We start from the raw sequence: 16,110 nt of genomic DNA, 5'->3' as shown, positions 1-16,110 counted from the left end.
GTGACGTAGGCGGGCTGTCCACAAGCACATGACAGCTAGCCAGCCAATCAGAGTAGTTGTTGCTAGCGGCTAGCTAAGCTAACAACAACAACTCAACGCGGCTCGTCAATAAACAACATTTAGCTTCACTTTAAAACAATTGTAACGATTTAAAGGTTCAGTTCAGTTATTTGAGAGCTCGAGTGGTTTAGTGAGAGAAGTTCTTTCGCTAAGTTTCACTTGTGTTTGGATATTTACGTGTGAATTGGTCGACATTTCTGTCGTCAGGCTAAAACGAGAAAAACGCTCCATAAATATTGTTTAAAACGAACTTTATTCGCGTAAAACGAGACATTGGTGAAGATGAGAGGCTCTTACGGAGACAGGGATCGAGACCGAGGTCGAGACAGAAGGTGAGAAGCTAGGTTAGCATGTGAGCTAACTTAGCTACACAAACTGGTCCTGTTTACACTTAAATCTTCTTTTAACACCAAACACACGTGTCTTCATGATTCTGTGGACGTCAGTCCTCGCTACGGGTCCAGCAGAGGAGGTTCTGGACGACGGGGAGGAAACCCTGGTGACGGTCTGAGGAAGAGAAGATGGGATCTGGAGAAGCTGCCCAAGTTCGAGAAGAACTTTTACACGGAACATGCAGAAGTTCAGCGGATGGTTCAGGTGTGTTTGAGAAGATGAAGGTTCAGGTGTGTTTGAGAAGATGAAGGTTCAGGTGTGTTTGAGAAGATGAAGGTTCAGGTGCGTTTGAGAAGATGAAGGTTCAGGTGCGTTTGAGAAGATGAAGGTTCAGGTGCGTTTGAGAAGATGAAGGTTCAGGTGTGTATGAGTCAATGAAGGTTCAGGTGCGTTTGAGAAGATGAAGGTTCAGGTGCGTTTGAGAAGATGAAGGTTCAGGTGTGTATGAGAAGATGAAGGTTCAGGTGCGTTTGAGAAGATGAAGGTTCAGGTGTGTTTGAGAAGATGAAGGTTCAGGTGTGTATGAGAAGATGAAGGTTCAGGTGCGTTTGAGAAGATGAAGGTTCAGGTGCGTTTGAGAAGATGAAGGTTCAGGTGTGTTTGAGAAGATGGAGGTTCAGGTGCGTTTGAGAAGATGAAGGTTCAGGTGCGTTTGAGAAGATGAAGGTTCAGGTGTGTTTGAGAAGATGGAGGTTCAGGTGCGTTTGAGAAGATGGAGGTTCAGGTGCGTTTGAGAAGATGAAGGTTCAGGTGCGTTTGAGAAGATGAAGGTTCAGGTGCGTTTGAGAAGATGAAGGTTCAGGTGCGTTTGAGAAGATGAAGGTTCAGGTGCGTTTGAGAAGATGAAGGTTCAGGTGCGTTTGAGAAGATGAAGGTTCAGGTGTGTTTGAGGCGATGAAGGTTCAGGTGCGTTTGAGGCGATGAAGGTTCAGGTGCGTTTGAGAAGATGTAGGTTCAGGTGTGTTTGAGGCGATGAAGGTTCAGGTGCGTTTGAGAAGATGAAGGTTCAGGTGTGTTTGAGAAGATGAAGGTTCAGGTGTGTTTGAGAAGATGAAGGTTCAGGTGCGTTTGAGAAGATGTAGGTTCAGGTGTGTTTGAGGCGATGAAGGTTCAGGTGCGTTTGAGAAGATGAAGGTTCAGGTGTGTTTGAGAAGATGAAGGTTCAGGTGCGTTTGAGAAGATGAAGGTTCAGGTGTGTTTGAGAAGATGGAGGTTCAGGTGCGTTTGAGAAGATGGAGGTTCAGGTGCGTTTGAGAAGATGAAGGTTCAGGTGCGTTTGAGAAGATGAAGGTTCAGGTGTGTTTGAGAAGATGGAGGTTCAGGTGCGTTTGAGAAGATGAAGGTTCAGGTGCGTTTGAGAAGATGGAGGTTCAGGTGCGTTTGAGACGATGAAGGTTCAGGTGCGTTTGAGAAGATGAAGGTTCAGGTGCGTTTGAGAAGATGAAGGTTCAGGTGTGTTTGAGAAGATGAAGGTTCAGGTGTGTTTGAGAAGATGAAGGTTCAGGTGCGTTTGAGAAGATGAAGGTTCAGGTGTGTTTGAGAAGATGAAGGTTCAGGTGTGTTTGAGGCGATGAAGGTTCAGGTGTGTTTGAGAAGATGGAGGTTCAGGTGCGTTTGAGAAGATGAAGGTTCAGGTGCGTTTGAGAAGATGAAGGTTCAGGTGCGTTTGAGAAGATGAAGGTTCAGGTGCGTTTGAGAAGATGAAGGTTCAGGTGCGTTTGAGAAGATGAAGGTTCAGGTGCGTTTGAGAAGATGAAGGTTCAGGTGTGTTTGAGGCGATGAAGGTTCAGGTGCGTTTGAGGCGATGAAGGTTCAGGTGTGTTTGAGAAGATGAAGGTTCAGGTGTGTTTGAGAAGATGAAGGTTCAGGTGCGTTTGAGAAGATGTAGGTTCAGGTGTGTTTGAGGCGATGAAGGTTCAGGTGCGTTTGAGAAGATGAAGGTTCAGGTGTGTTTGAGAAGATGAAGGTTCAGGTGCGTTTGAGAAGATGAAGGTTCAGGTGCGTTTGAGAAGATGAAGGTTCAGGTGTGTTTGAGAAGATGGAGGTTCAGGTGCGTTTGAGAAGATGGAGGTTCAGGTGCGTTTGAGAAGATGAAGGTTCAGGTGCGTTTGAGAAGATGAAGGTTCAGGTGTGTTTGAGAAGATGGAGGTTCAGGTGCGTTTGAGAAGATGAAGGTTCAGGTGCGTTTGAGAAGATGGAGGTTCAGGTGCGTTTGAGACGATGAAGGTTCAGGTGCGTTTGAGAAGATGAAGGTTCAGGTGCGTTTGAGAAGATGAAGGTTCAGGTGTGTTTGAGAAGATGAAGGTTCAGGTGTGTTTGAGAAGATGAAGGTTCAGGTGCGTTTGAGAAGATGAAGGTTCAGGTGTGTTTGAGAAGATGAAGGTTCAGGTGTGTTTGAGGCGATGAAGGTTCAGGTGTGTTTGAGAAGATGAAGGTTCAGGTGTGTTTGAGGCGATGAAGGTTCAGGTGTGTTTGAGAAGATGAAGGTTCAGGTGTGTTTGAGGCGATGAAGGTTCAGGTGCGTTTGAGGCAATGAAGGTTCAGGTGTGTTTGAGAAGATGAAGGTTCAGGTGTGTTTGAGACGATGAAGGTTCAGGTGTGTTTGAGAAGATGAAGGTTCAGGTGCGTTTGAGAAGATGAACGTTCAGGTGCGTTTGAGAAGATGGAGGTTCAGGTGCGTTTGAAAAGATGAAGGTTCAGGTGCGTTTGAGAAGATGAAGGTTCAGGTGCGTTTGAGAAGATGAAGGTTCAGGTGCGTTTGAGAAGATGAAGGTTCAGGTGCGTTTGAGACGATGAAGGTTCAGGTGCGTTTGAGAAGATGAAGGTCAGGTAGTTCATAACTCGAGGTCACAATAAAAACATTTTGTTTGAATCGTTGTCAGTTCGATGTCGACGAATATCGCAGGAAGAAGGAAATCACGATCCGTGGCTCTGGATGCCCGAAGCCGGTCCCGAACTTCCATCAGGCTCAGTTTCCACGTGAGACGACCAGGAGGTCCTCGTGGCGTGGAGACTGAGGTCTGATGAAGCTTCTGTGCAGAGTACGTGATGGACGTCCTGGCGCAGCAGAGCTTCAAGGAGCCGACGGCCATCCAGGCCCAGGGCTTCCCTCTGGCCCTCAGTGGACGGGACATGGTGGGCATCGCTCAGACCGGGTCCGGCAAGACTCTGGCGGTGTGTGTGCGGCTACACCACGGTTATCATGTTTGGATTCTTAGTCATCGTCAAACTGTTGTCTTCAGTATCTGCTGCCGGCCGTCGTCCACATCAACCACCAGCCGTACCTGGAGCGAGGAGACGGACCCATCGTGAGTAAAGAGTCGCGACCTTGAGTCGCTCGTTTGTTTTTCTTGACGAGTCTTCGTCCGTCGACAGTGTTTGGTTCTCGCTCCGACGAGAGAGCTGGCGCAGCAGGTCCAGCAGGTGGCGAGCGACTACGGGAAGTCATCCCGGATCAAGAGCACCTGCGTCTACGGTGGAGCTCCGAAGGGTCCGCAGATCCGCGACCTCGAGAGAGGCGAGTATTGTGATACGAACAAGTATATTATGTAGTATTGTGGAGTACTTGACTCTGGTGTTGTGATAGTGTAGTAACAAGTATATATGTGTAGTATTGTCCAGTACTTGACTCTGGTGTTGTGATAGTGTAGTAACAAGTATATATGTGTAGTATTGTCCAGTACTTGACTCTGGTGTTGTGATAGTGTAGTAACAAGTATATATGTGTAGTATTGTCCAGTACTTGACTCTGGTGTTGTGATAGTGTAGTAACAAGTATATATGTGTAGTATTGTCCAGTACTTGACTCTGGTGTTGTGATAGTGTAGTAACAAGTATATATGTGTAGTATTGTCCAGTACTTGACTCTGGTGTTGTGATAGTATAGTAACAAGTATATATGTGTAGTATTGTCCAGTACTTGACTCTGGTGTTGTGATAGTGTAGTAACAAGTATATATGTGGAGTATTGTCCAGTACTTGACTCTGGTGTTGTGATAGTGTAGTAACAAGTATATATGTGTAGTATTGTCCAGTACTTGACTCTGGTGTTGTGATAGTGTAGTAACAAGTATATATGTGTAGTATTGTCCAGTACTTGACTCTGGTGTTGTGATAGTGTAGTAACAAGTATATATGTGTAGTATTGTCTAGTACTTGACTCTGGTGTTGTGATAGTGTAGTAACAAGTATATAATGTAGTATTGTCCAGTACTTGACTTTGGTGTTGTGATAGTGTAGTAACAAGTATATAATGTAGTATTGTCCAGTACTTGACTCTGGTGTTGTGATAGTGTAGTAACAAGTATATAATGTAGTATTGTCCAGTACTTGACTCTGGTGTTGTGATAGTGTAGTAACAAGTATATAATGTAGTATTGTCCAGTACTTGACTCTGGTGTTGTGATAGTGTAGTAACAAGTATATAATGTAGTATTGTCCAGTACTTGACTCTGGTGTTGTGATAGTGTAGTAACAAGTATATAATGTAGTATTGTCGAGTTTGACTTGAAATTGCAGCACAAACATGAACAAACCCTGTAAATATTTGTGTGTTAATTGTGAATATAAAATTAAATATTTATTTTCTACACACTTTGTAGAAATATAAACTATAAAATAACTCTGATGAAAATAAAATATGATTTAAAAGCCAAAAACAAATAAAGTACTTTTCTGTCGATAAATTGTGGATGAAACATTTCAATATTTTCTTTCGCTCCTTCTCATCGACTTTCTGTGAAAATGATGAACTTCCTCCCAGGTGTGGAAATCTGCATCGCCACTCCGGGTCGGCTGATCGACTTCCTGGAGGCGGGAAAGACGAGCCTGCGCCGCTGCACCTACCTGGTGCTGGACGAGGCCGACCGCATGCTGGACATGGGCTTCGAACCGCAGATCCGCAAGATCCTGGAGCAGATCAGGGTAAGAAGGTCGAATCCTGCCGAAGCCCAGGAAGTCACGTGGGTCTGTCCGCAGCCGGACCGCCAGACGCTGATGTGGAGCGCCACCTGGCCCAAGGAGGTCCGGCAGCTGGCCGAGGACTTCCTGAGGGACTACGTGCAGATCAACGTGGGCGCTCTGGAGCTCAGCGCCAACCACAACATCCTGCAGATCGTGGACGTCTGCACCGACAACGAGAAGGAGAACAAGTGCGTGGACGGAGGAGACTCCAGGAGGTTCAGGCCTCACGTCCGGATGTCCTTCAGGTTGATCCAGCTGATGGAGGAGATCATGGCGGAGAAGGAGAACAAGACCATCATCTTCGTGGAGACCAAGAAACGCTGCGACGACTTGACGCGCAGGATGAGGCGAGACGGGTGAGTTTAGCGTGAAGAACGTTGAATTTAACATGAACAACTTGGTTTTAAAATTAACATTTATTTTTAAAAGAGTGAATAAAACATTTGATTGTTAAACATATAGTTTAATATTTCAATTAAAATGATTCAAAATACATTTTTTAAAACTCTTCGTGTTTTAATTCATGGTCTTTTAAATTCAATATAAATGTTGCTATAATAGAGTCTCCAGACTAAACCAACAGAGCTTAGAGCTACTGATCAAACTTTCAGCCAATCATGAGACTCTCAGTTGATCATGTGACTGATTCGATTAAATTTCCTTGTAAAATGTTTCATTTAATTACGGGAATTAAAATATTTGAACTATATGTAAAAAATCTATTTGTTCAAAATATTTGAATATTTATTTTCAATTATTAAAAAGAACAAACTAAATTCAAAGTTTTGAAACACAATGATGTAAAACAAATTTATGAATCTTTATCTTTGTAGTTATAACTTTGAAGTTACGACTATATATAATATATAAAACATATATATAATCTATATAATCATTCCTTATATTTAGCTTGATTAAAATGTCAAAAACGAAGCTGTAGTGACCCGTGTGTCCACCAGGTGGCCGGCGATGTGTATCCATGGCGACAAGTGTCAGCCGGAGCGAGACTGGGTGTTGACAGGTACGTTGACAGGTACGTTGACGTTGACGAAGATCTTCTGATGACGAGCGTCTCACTCTTGCAGAGTTCAGGAGCGGAAAAGCTCCGATCCTCATCGCCACAGACGTCGCCTCTCGTGGTCTGGGTACGTGGACATGTTAGGTGAACCGTCAGTGGATCCACGTATTCGTGGAGCTGTGGGGGGGCGGGGGGAGGGAGGGGGGTGATCGAACTCTGACCTAATTCTGTGTCCATTTGTTTTCTTTTCATTCGACTCTGTGGGTTCAGCAGCACGCGGGCCCTCGGGAGCCTGCAGCCGGACCAAGGCATGACTAATCGACTCTGATGAGAGACGGCCCGGATTAAAACCGGTCCTCGGCCATCTCCGCCGAGACTCCCCCGCGAGCCGAGCCCCTTTTCCCCCCCGACAATCCAGGACGCAGACCTCCTGGACCACCAGGGGGGGGTGGGCGAGCGCGGGGGGGCCGCCTTCCAAAATTTGACCTCGGGGTCGGGGGGGCCGGTGAGAGGGCGACGGAGGGGTGACCACCGCGCGCCCGCTCTGAAAAAAGGCGGGGAGGTCCTCCGCCCCCCGGCTGCGACCCCTGACTCCCCCCCTCACCTCCGGCTGTCCCTCTGCGGACGTCATGTCTGGTCCTGGCTGCCAGGAGTCCTGGCCTGGAGGAGCCGCCGCTCCACCCTCTGCTGTCGCCCCCTTACCTCCCCCCTTACCACCCCCTTACCACCCCCTTACCTCCCCCCTTACCACCCCCTTACCACCTCCTTACCTCCCCCTTACCACCCCCTTACCTCCCCCCTTACCACCCCCTTACCACCTCCTTACCTCCCCCCTTACCACCCCCTTACCACCCCCTTACCTCCCCCTTACCTCCCCCTTACCACCCCCTTACCACCCCCTTACCACCCCCTTACCTCCCCCTTACCACCCCCTTACCTCCCCCTTACCACCCCCTTACCTCCCCCTTACCTCCCCCTTCTCTGTGTCTGTCCATCATCAGTGTCCGCCTTGATTGATCCTGTCAGTCTCTGACGTAGATTTAGTCGTTTATAAATATTTTCCCCACAAACGTTAATATCACTGACATATATTTTACAGTTATTTTTAAATATTTATTTCTTTATCCAACATTTTCCCTCAAAACTATCGTCTTATATTTGTTTTCAATCCAACATTTTTGCTCCGAAGTCATTTTTGTCATTTAAAAACCAGATTTGTTTTCATCCCTCGTTCGTTCTCTGATGGTCTTTCCATCACTAACTAGTCAAACCCTCTAGTGTCAGTGACGGTTAATGAGTGATGATGTCACTCGTCAATCACGGTGAGTTCAGGTCCAGGTGAGTCTCACGGGAAGTTTCCTCAGGTACTGACCGCTTCTCTGAAAGTCTCTCCGCGTCACTCCTCCCGCTCTGACCGCCTTCTTCTGACCGTCCAGATGTGGAGGACGTGAAGTTCGTCATCAACTACGACTACCCCAACTCCTCCGAGGACTACATCCACCGCATCGGCCGCACGGCGCGCAGCACCAACAAGGGCACGGCGTACACCTTCTTCACGCCCGGGAACTTCCGACAGGCCCGCGAGCTGGTGCGAGTGCTGGAGGAGGCGCGGCAGGCCATCAACCCCAAACTACTGCAGCTGGTGGACAGTGGACGAGAGGGAGGAGGAGGTGAGAGCCACGCAGGTCACTTCCTGTCATGTGACCAGGAAGCTAAGGTTGATACCAGGAGCTGCTGTTGCATCATCACTCTTGTTGTTGCATCTGGTGCTACATTGGCGTTGGATAGTTACAGTTCAGGTGTTACATGGTAGTCCTGCTGTTGTATCGTAGTTTTGTTATTATATGGTAATCCAGGTGTAACATTGTAGTATTGGTGTTACATGTTGGTTTAGGTGTGGTAGTAGTTTGGGTGTTACAGTGATTCAGGGGTTTTGCTGTAGTTCAGGCATTAAATCATAGTTCATGTGTTGTAGTTTGAGGGATTTGTCGTAGTTTTTACTTGTAGTGTTACTTTGTAGTTTATTTGTTGTGGTTTAGACTACATTAGTGACTTTATTAATCTCTCTGGAGATCGCTTCCAGGAAATTGTTTACGTGGTAGTTCAGGTATTACCTGGTAACCAAGATATTACGTGGTAGTTCAGGTGTTACCTGGTAACCAAGATATTACGTGGTAGTTCAGGTGTTACCTGGTAACCAAGATATTACGTGGTAGTTCAGGTGTTACCTGGTAACCAAGATATCACGTGGTAGTTCAGGGGTTACCTGGTAACCTTTTTTTTTTTTTTAGAATCCCTTATTAGTCCCGCGAGGGGAAATTCAACCATTCACACATACTGATGGGAGTAGGCTGCACACGCGCGCCAAGTTCACCATCAGGAGCAATCAGGGTGAAGTGTCTTGCTCAGGGACACAACGACACAAGCTTGTCTGGAGCTGGGATTGAACCTGCAACCTTTTGGACTGCAGGCAACCACTCTACCATCTGAGCTATGTCGCCCCTCCAAGGTGTTACGTGGTAGTTCAGGTGTTACCTGGTAACCAAGATATTACGTGGTAGTTCAGGTGTTACCTGGTAACCAAGATATCATGTGGTAGTTCAGGTGTTACCTGGTAACCAAGATATTACGTGGTAGTTCAGGTGTTACCTGGTAACCAAGATATTACGTGGTAGTTCAGGTGTTACCTGGTAACCAAGATATCATGTGGTAGTTCAGGTGTTACCTGGTAACCAAGATATTACGTGGTAGTTCAGGTGTTACCTGGTAACCAAGATATCACGTGGTAGTTCAGGTGTTACCTGGTAGCCAAGATATTACGTGGTAGTTCAGGTGTTACCTGGTAACCAAGATATCACGTGGTAGTTCAGGTGTTACCTGGTAGCGAAGATATTATGTGGTAGTTCAGGTGTTACCTGGTAACCAAGATATTACGTGTTAGTTCAGGTGTTACCTGGTAACCAAGATATTATGTAATAGTTCAGGTGTTACCTGGTAACCAAGATATTACGTGGTAGTTCAGGTGTTACATGGTAACCAAGATATTACGTGGTAGTTCAGGTGTTACCTGGTAACCAAGATATTACGTGGTAGTTCAGGTGTTACCTGGTAACCAAGATATCACGTGGTAGTTCAGGTGTTACCTGGTAGCCAAGATATTACGTGGTAGTTCAGGTGTTACCTGGTAACCAAGATATCACGTGGTAGTTCAGGTGTTACCTGGTAGCGAAGATATTATGTGGTAGTTCAGATGTTACCTGGTAGCCAAGATATTACGTGGTAGTTCAGGTGTTACCTGGTAACCAAGATATCACGTGGTAGTTCAGGTGTTACCTGGTAGCGAAGATATTATGTGGTAGTTCAGGTGTTACCTGGTAGCCAAGATATTACGTGGTAGTTCAGGTGTTACCTGGTAACCAAGATATCACGTGGTAGTTCAGGTGTTACCTGGTAGCGAAGATATTATGTGGTAGTTCAGGTGTTACCTGGTAACCAAGATATTATGTGGTAGTTCAGGTGTTACCTGGTAGCCAAGATATTACGTGGTAGTTCAGGTGTTACCTGGTAACCAAGATATCACGTGGTAGTTCAGGTGTTACCTGGTAGCGAAGATATTATGTGGTAGTTCAGGTGTTACCTGGTAACCAAGATATTACGTGTTAGTTCAGGTGTTACCTGGTAATCAAGATATTATGTAATAGTTCAGGTGTTACCTGGTAACCAAGATATTACGTGGTAGTTCAGGTGTTACATGGTAACCAAGATATAACGTGGTAGTTCAGGTGTTACCTGGTAGCCAAGATATTGCGTGGTAGTTCAGGTGTTACCTGGTAGCCAAGATATTACGCGGTAGTTCAGGTGTTATCTGGTAACCAAGATATTACGTGGTAGTTCAGGTGTTATCTGGTAACCAAGATATTACGTGGTAGTTCGGGTGTTATCTGGTAACCAAGATATTACGTGGTAGTTCAGGTGTTACCTGGTAGCGAAGATATTACGTGGTAGTTCAGGTGTTACCTGGTAACCAAGATATTACGTGGTAGTTCAGGTGTTACCTGGTAACCAAGATATTATGTAATAGTTCAGGTGTTACCTGGTAACCAAGATATTACGTGGTAGTTCAGGTGTTACATGGTAACCAAGATATTACGTGGTAGTTCAGGTGTTACCTGGTAACCAAGATATTACGTGGTAGTTCAGGTGTTACCTGGTAACCAAGATATTACATGGTAGTTCAGGTGTTACCTGGTAACCAAGATATTACGTGGTAGTTCAGGTGTTGCATGGTAACCAAGATGTTACGAGGTAGTTCAGGCGTTACATGGTAACCAAGGTGTTACGTGGTAGTTCAGGTGTTACATGGTAATCAAGGTGTTACCTGGTAATCTAGGTGTTACGTGGTAACCAAGGTGTTACGTGGTAGTTCAGGTGTTACCTGGTAACCAAGATATTACGTGGTAGTTCAGGTGTTACGTGGTTATCAAGGTGTTACGAGGTAATACAGGTGTTACGAGGTAGTTCAGGTGTTACATGGTAATCAAGATGTTACGAGGTAGTTTAGGTGTTACATGGTAACCAAGGTATTACGTGGTAGTTCAGGTGTTACATGGTAACCAAGGTGTTACGTGGTAGTTCAGGTGTTGCATGGTAACCAAGATGTTACGAGGTAGTTCAGGTGTTACCTGGTAACCAAGATATTACGTGGTAGTTCAGGTGTTACCTGGTAACCAACATATTACGTGGTAGTTCAGGTGTTACCTGGTAACCAAGATATTACGTGGTAGTTCAGGTGTTACGTGGTTATCAAGGTGTTACGAGGTAATACAGGTGTTACATGGTAATCAAGATGTTACGAGGTAGTTCAGGTGTTACATGGTAACCGAGGTGTTACGTGGTAGTTCAGGTGTTACATGGTAACCAAGATGTTACGTGGTAGTTCAGGTGTTACCTGGTAACCAACATATTACGTGGTAGTTCAGGTGTTACCTGGTAACCAAGATATTACGTGGTAGTTCAGGTGTTACCTGGTAGCCAAGATATTACGTGGTAGTTCAGGTGTTACCTGGTAGCCAAGATATTACGTGGTAGTTCAGGTGTTACCTGGTAACCAAGATATTACGTGGTAGTTCAGGTGTTACCTGGTAACCAAGATATTACGTGGTAGTTCAGGTGTTACATGGTAACCAAGATATTACGTAATAGTTCAGGTGTTACATGGTTATCAAGGTGTTACGTGGTAGTTCAGGTGTTACGTGGTTATCAAGGTGTTACGAGGTAATACAGGTGTTACATGGTAATCAAGATGTTACGAGGTAGTTCAGGTGTTACATGGTAACCAAGATATTACGTGGTAGTTCAGGTGTTGCATGGTAACCAAGATGTTACGTGGTAGTTCAGGCGTTACATGGTAACCAAGGTGTTACGTGGTAGTTCAGGTGTTACATGGTAATCAAGGTGTTACCTGGTAATCTAGGTGTTACGTGGTAACCAAGGTGTTACGTGGTAGTTCAGGTGTTACCTGGTAACCAAGATATTACGTGGTAGTTCAGGTGTTACCTGGTAACCAAGATATTACGTGGTAGTTCAGGTGTTACGTGGTTATCAAGGTGTTACGAGGTAATACAGGTGTTACGAGGTAGTTCAGGTGTTACATGGTAATCAAGATGTTACGAGGTAGTTTAGGTGTTACATGGTAACCAAGGTATTACGTGGTAGTTCAGGTGTTACATGGTAACCAAGGTGTTACGTGGTAGTTCAGGTGTTGCATGGTAACCAAGATGTTACGAGGTAGTTCAGGTGTTACCTGGTAACCAAGATATTACGTGGTAGTTCAGGTGTTACCTGGTAACCAACATATTACGTGGTAGTTCAGGTGTTACCTGGTAACCAAGATATTACGTGGTAGTTCAGGTGTTACGTGGTTATCAAGGTGTTACGAGGTAATACAGGTGTTACATGGTAATCAAGATGTTACGAGGTAGTTCAGGTGTTACATGGTAACCGAGGTGTTACGTGGTAGTTCAGGTGTTACATGGTAACCAAGATGTTACGTGGTAGTTCAGGTGTTACCTGGTAACCAACATATTACGTGGTAGTTCAGGTGTTACCTGGTAACCAAGATATTACGTGGTAGTTCAGGTGTTACCTGGTAGCCAAGATATTACGTGGTAGTTCAGGTGTTACCTGGTAGCCAAGATATTACATGGTAGTTCAGGTGTTACCTGGTAACCAAGATATTACGTGGTAGTTCAGGTGTTACCTGGTAACCAAGATATTACGTGGTAGTTCAGGTGTTACATGGTAACCAAGATATTACGTAATAGTTCAGGTGTTACATGGTTATCAAGGTGTTACGTGGTAGTTCAGGTGTTACGTGGTTATCAAGGTGTTACGAGGTAATACAGGTGTTACATGGTAATCAAGATGTTACGAGGTAGTTCAGGTGTTACATGGTAACCAAGGTGTTACGTGGTAGTTCAGGTGTTACATGATAACCAAGGTGTTACGTGGTAGTTCAGGTGTTACATGGTAACCAAGATGTTACGAGGTAGTTCAGGTGTTACATGGTAACCAAGGTGTTGCGTGGTAGTTCAGGTGTTACATGGTAATCAAGATGTTACGAGGTAGTTCAGGTGTTACATGGTAATCAAGATGTTATGTGGTAGTTCAGGTGTTACGTGGTAGTTCAGGTGTTACATGGTAACCAAGGTGTTACGTGGTAGTTCAGGTGTTACATGGTAATCAAGGTGTTACCTGGTAATCTAGGTGTTACGTGGTAACCAAGGTGTTACGTGGTAGTTCAGGTGTTACCTGGTAACCAAGATATTACGTGGTAGTTCAGGTGTTACCTGGTAACCAAGATATTAGGTGGTAGTTCAGGTGTTACATGGTAACCAAGATATTACGTGGTAGTTCAGGTGTTACCTGGTAGCCAAGATATAACGTGGTAGTTCAGGTGTTACCTGGTAGCCAAGATATTACGTGGTAGTTCAGGTGTTACCTGGTAACCAAGATATTATGTGGTAGTTCAGGTGTTACCTGGTAACCAAGATATTACGTAATAGTTCAGGTGTTACATGGTTATCAAGGTGTTACGTGGTAGTTCAGGTGTTACGTGGTTATCAAGGTGTTACGAGGTAATACAGGTGTTACATGGTAATCAAGATATTACGTGGTAGTTCAGGTGTTACCTGGTTATCAAGGTGTTACGTGGTAGTTCAGGTGTTACGTGGTTATCAAGGTGTTACGAGGTAGTTCAGGTGTTACATGGTTATCAAGGTGTTACGTGGTAGTTCAGGTGTTACGTGGTTATCAAGGTGTTACGAGGTAATACAGGTGTTACATGGTAATCAAGATGTTACAAGGTAGTTCAGGTGTTACGAGGTAGTTCAGGTGTTACATGGTAACCAAGGTGTTACGTGGTAGTTCAGGTGTTACATGGTAATCAAGATGTTACCAGGTAGTTCAGGTGTTACATGGTAACCAAGGTGTTACGTGGTAGTTCAGGTGTTACGTGGTTATCAAGGTGTTACGAGGTAATACAGGTGTTACATGGTAATCAAGATATTACGTGGTAGTTCATGTGTTACATGGTAATCAAGATGTTACGAGGTAGTTCAGGTGTTACGAGGTAGTTCAGGTGTTACATGCTAACCAAGATGTTACGTGGTAGTTCAGGTGTTACATGGTAACCAAGGTGTTACGTGGTAGTTCAGGTGTTACCTGGTTATCAAGGTGTTACGTGGTAGTTCAGGTGTTACGTGGTAACCAAGGTGTTACGTGGTAGTTCAGGTGTTACATGGTAATCAAGATGTTACAAGGTAGTTCAGGTGTTACATGGTAACCAAGGTGTTACGTGGTAGTTCAGGTGTTACATGGTAATCAAGATGTTACGAGGTAGTTCAGGTGTTACATGGTAACCAAGTTGTTACGTGGTAGTTCAGGTGTTACATGGTAATCAAGGTGTTACGAGGTAGTTCAGGTGTTACATGGTAACCAAGGTGTTACGTGGTAGTTCAGGTGTTACATGGTAATCAAGGTGTTACGTGGTAGTTCAGGTGTTACATGGTAATCAAGATGTTACGAGGTAGTTCAGGTGTTACATGGTAACCAAGATATTACGTGGTAGTTCAGGTGTTTCCTGGTTATCAAGGTGTTACGAGGTAGTTCAGGTGTTACATGGTTATCAAGGTGTTACGTGGTAGTTCAGGTGTTACGTGGTTATCAAGGTGTTACGAGGTAATACAGGTGTTACATGGTAACCAAGGTGTTACGTGGTAGTTCAGCTGTTACATGGTAATCAAGGTGTTACCTGCTAATCTAGGTGTTACGTGGTAACCAAGGTGTTACGTGGTAGTTCAGGTGTTACGTGGTTATCAAGGTGTTACGAGGTAATACAGGTGTTACATGGTAACCAAGGTGTTACGTGGTAGTTCAGCTGTTACATGGTAATCAAGGTGTTACCTGCTAATCTAGGTGTTACGTGGTAACCAAGGTGTTACGTGGTAGTTCAGGTCCTCACGTCTCCATCTCCAGGTGGTCGCTCGCGGTTCCGCTCCAACTCGAACAACCCGAACCTGATGTACCAGGACAAGTGCAACCGCCGCATGCGTTCCTCCGGCAGCAGAGACGCTCACAGCAGCCGCAGCAGTCGAGACGGTGAGCGAAGTTCGTCCTCCAGAGATCGCAGAGACGCCCGCGACCACTTCTGCAGCTCCTCGGCTCCCAAACCTCTGATGGCTCAGCAGTTCGACCCGCCGCAGCCCGTGATGGGTCTCATGAGTCAGCCGCCCTTCTAGTTAGCGCCCTCTGCTGGACGAAAGTTACTCTCGGTTCTCGTCACGCTATTGTTTGTTCTGTCCCTCTGTAGACAGGTAGGTGGCGCTCGTGTCTCCAGTAGTTTCTTTAGACTCTAGAAATGACTCTTATAGTCCTTTGGATGTTTTCTCAACTTCATTTAACCTTTTCACTGCACTTCAAATATGTTAGAACTACAGCGCCCCCGTGTGTTAAAATGATGAACTGTTGAAGCCAATGTTTGTTTTAGATAATAATTCAATTTATGTTGCGTTGATTCAGCAACAAGACTCTCATGTCGTTTATTCTTTATTCATGTCGTATCATTTACAACAAAAGTGCCTTTAAATTATTTCATGTATATATTGAACGACTTACTGATTTTCTAAATGATAACAAAGACATGTTACAAAGAGAATCTATTTTGGCACCAATAAGTTAAATGAACGTAAGAAAATACATGATTGTGCCACACGGGGGCGCCATAGTTTAAGCTTCTTGATCTTCTGTGTATGACGTGTACAAGGACTTCCTGTCAACTCCAGAGAGGATGTGACGGAACTTTTGGTTCAATAAAAACAAAAACACAAACACCTGGTGGTGAAGAAACTCACTGCAGCCTCGGCTCAACAAGAAAAAGAAAAGAAAAACAGTTTATTGAGTGTCTGAAGAAGCGCCTCGCTGGAATCTACAGAGCGTGACGCGCAGGAGAGGAACGTGTCGCTGGTCATGCGGCGCCGAAGAGGCTTCAGGACGCGCCTCGAGACGATGGACGCTGATGAACGGACGAGACACGAGCAGCAGAAGAGGCACGTACGGCGGAGGAACCCGGGGGTGCAGATCAAGACCCACGCCCGGTGAGTGGAGTACTCGGAGGAGCT

At 45.2% G+C, this 16,110-nt stretch overlaps 1 protein-coding gene across 2 annotated transcripts; it reads left to right on the top strand.

Annotated features, from left to right (window-relative positions):
- The first annotated feature begins 70 nt into the window (after positions 1-70).
- Positions 71-16,092, top strand: ddx17 (DEAD-box helicase 17). Of its 2 annotated transcripts, XM_087810190.1 has the most exons (14): positions 71-392; positions 507-657; positions 3,336-3,432; positions 3,494-3,627; positions 3,696-3,761; positions 3,829-3,970; positions 5,216-5,376; positions 5,431-5,603; positions 5,661-5,771; positions 6,375-6,436; positions 6,501-6,560; positions 7,870-8,103; positions 14,969-15,091; positions 15,924-16,092. In XM_087810190.1, exons 1-14 carry the CDS (start codon positions 343-345, stop codon positions 16,088-16,090), a joined length of 1,731 nt encoding a protein of 576 aa, XP_087666316.1. In that variant the 5' UTR covers positions 71-342; the 3' UTR covers positions 16,091-16,092. The 2 variants fall into 2 exon arrangements, with proteins under 2 accessions (XP_087666316.1, XP_087666317.1); XM_087810191.1 differs by lacking the exon at positions 15,924-16,092 and having other exon boundaries at positions 14,969-15,822.
- The last annotated feature ends 18 nt before the right edge of the window (positions 16,093-16,110 follow it).

The sequence above is a fragment of the Callionymus lyra genome, chromosome 15 (assembly GCF_982586985.1).
Source record: "Callionymus lyra chromosome 15, fCalLyr1.hap1.1, whole genome shotgun sequence".
NCBI lineage: Eukaryota > Metazoa > Chordata > Actinopteri > Syngnathiformes > Callionymidae > Callionymus > Callionymus lyra.
This window is presented reverse-complemented; position numbering and strand designations above follow the sequence as displayed.

Coding starts and splice junctions, on each gene's coding strand:
- ddx17 (XM_087810190.1), top strand. CDS start 343: ATGAGAGGCTCTTACGGAGACAGGGATCGAGACCGAGGTCGAGACAGA. Junction 393..506: donor GACCGAGGTCGAGACAGAAG/GTGAGAAGCTAG, acceptor TGTGGACGTCAG/TCCTCGCTACGGGTCCAGCA. Junction 3,971..5,215: donor GATCCGCGACCTCGAGAGAG/GCGAGTATTGTG, acceptor ACTTCCTCCCAG/GTGTGGAAATCTGCATCGCC.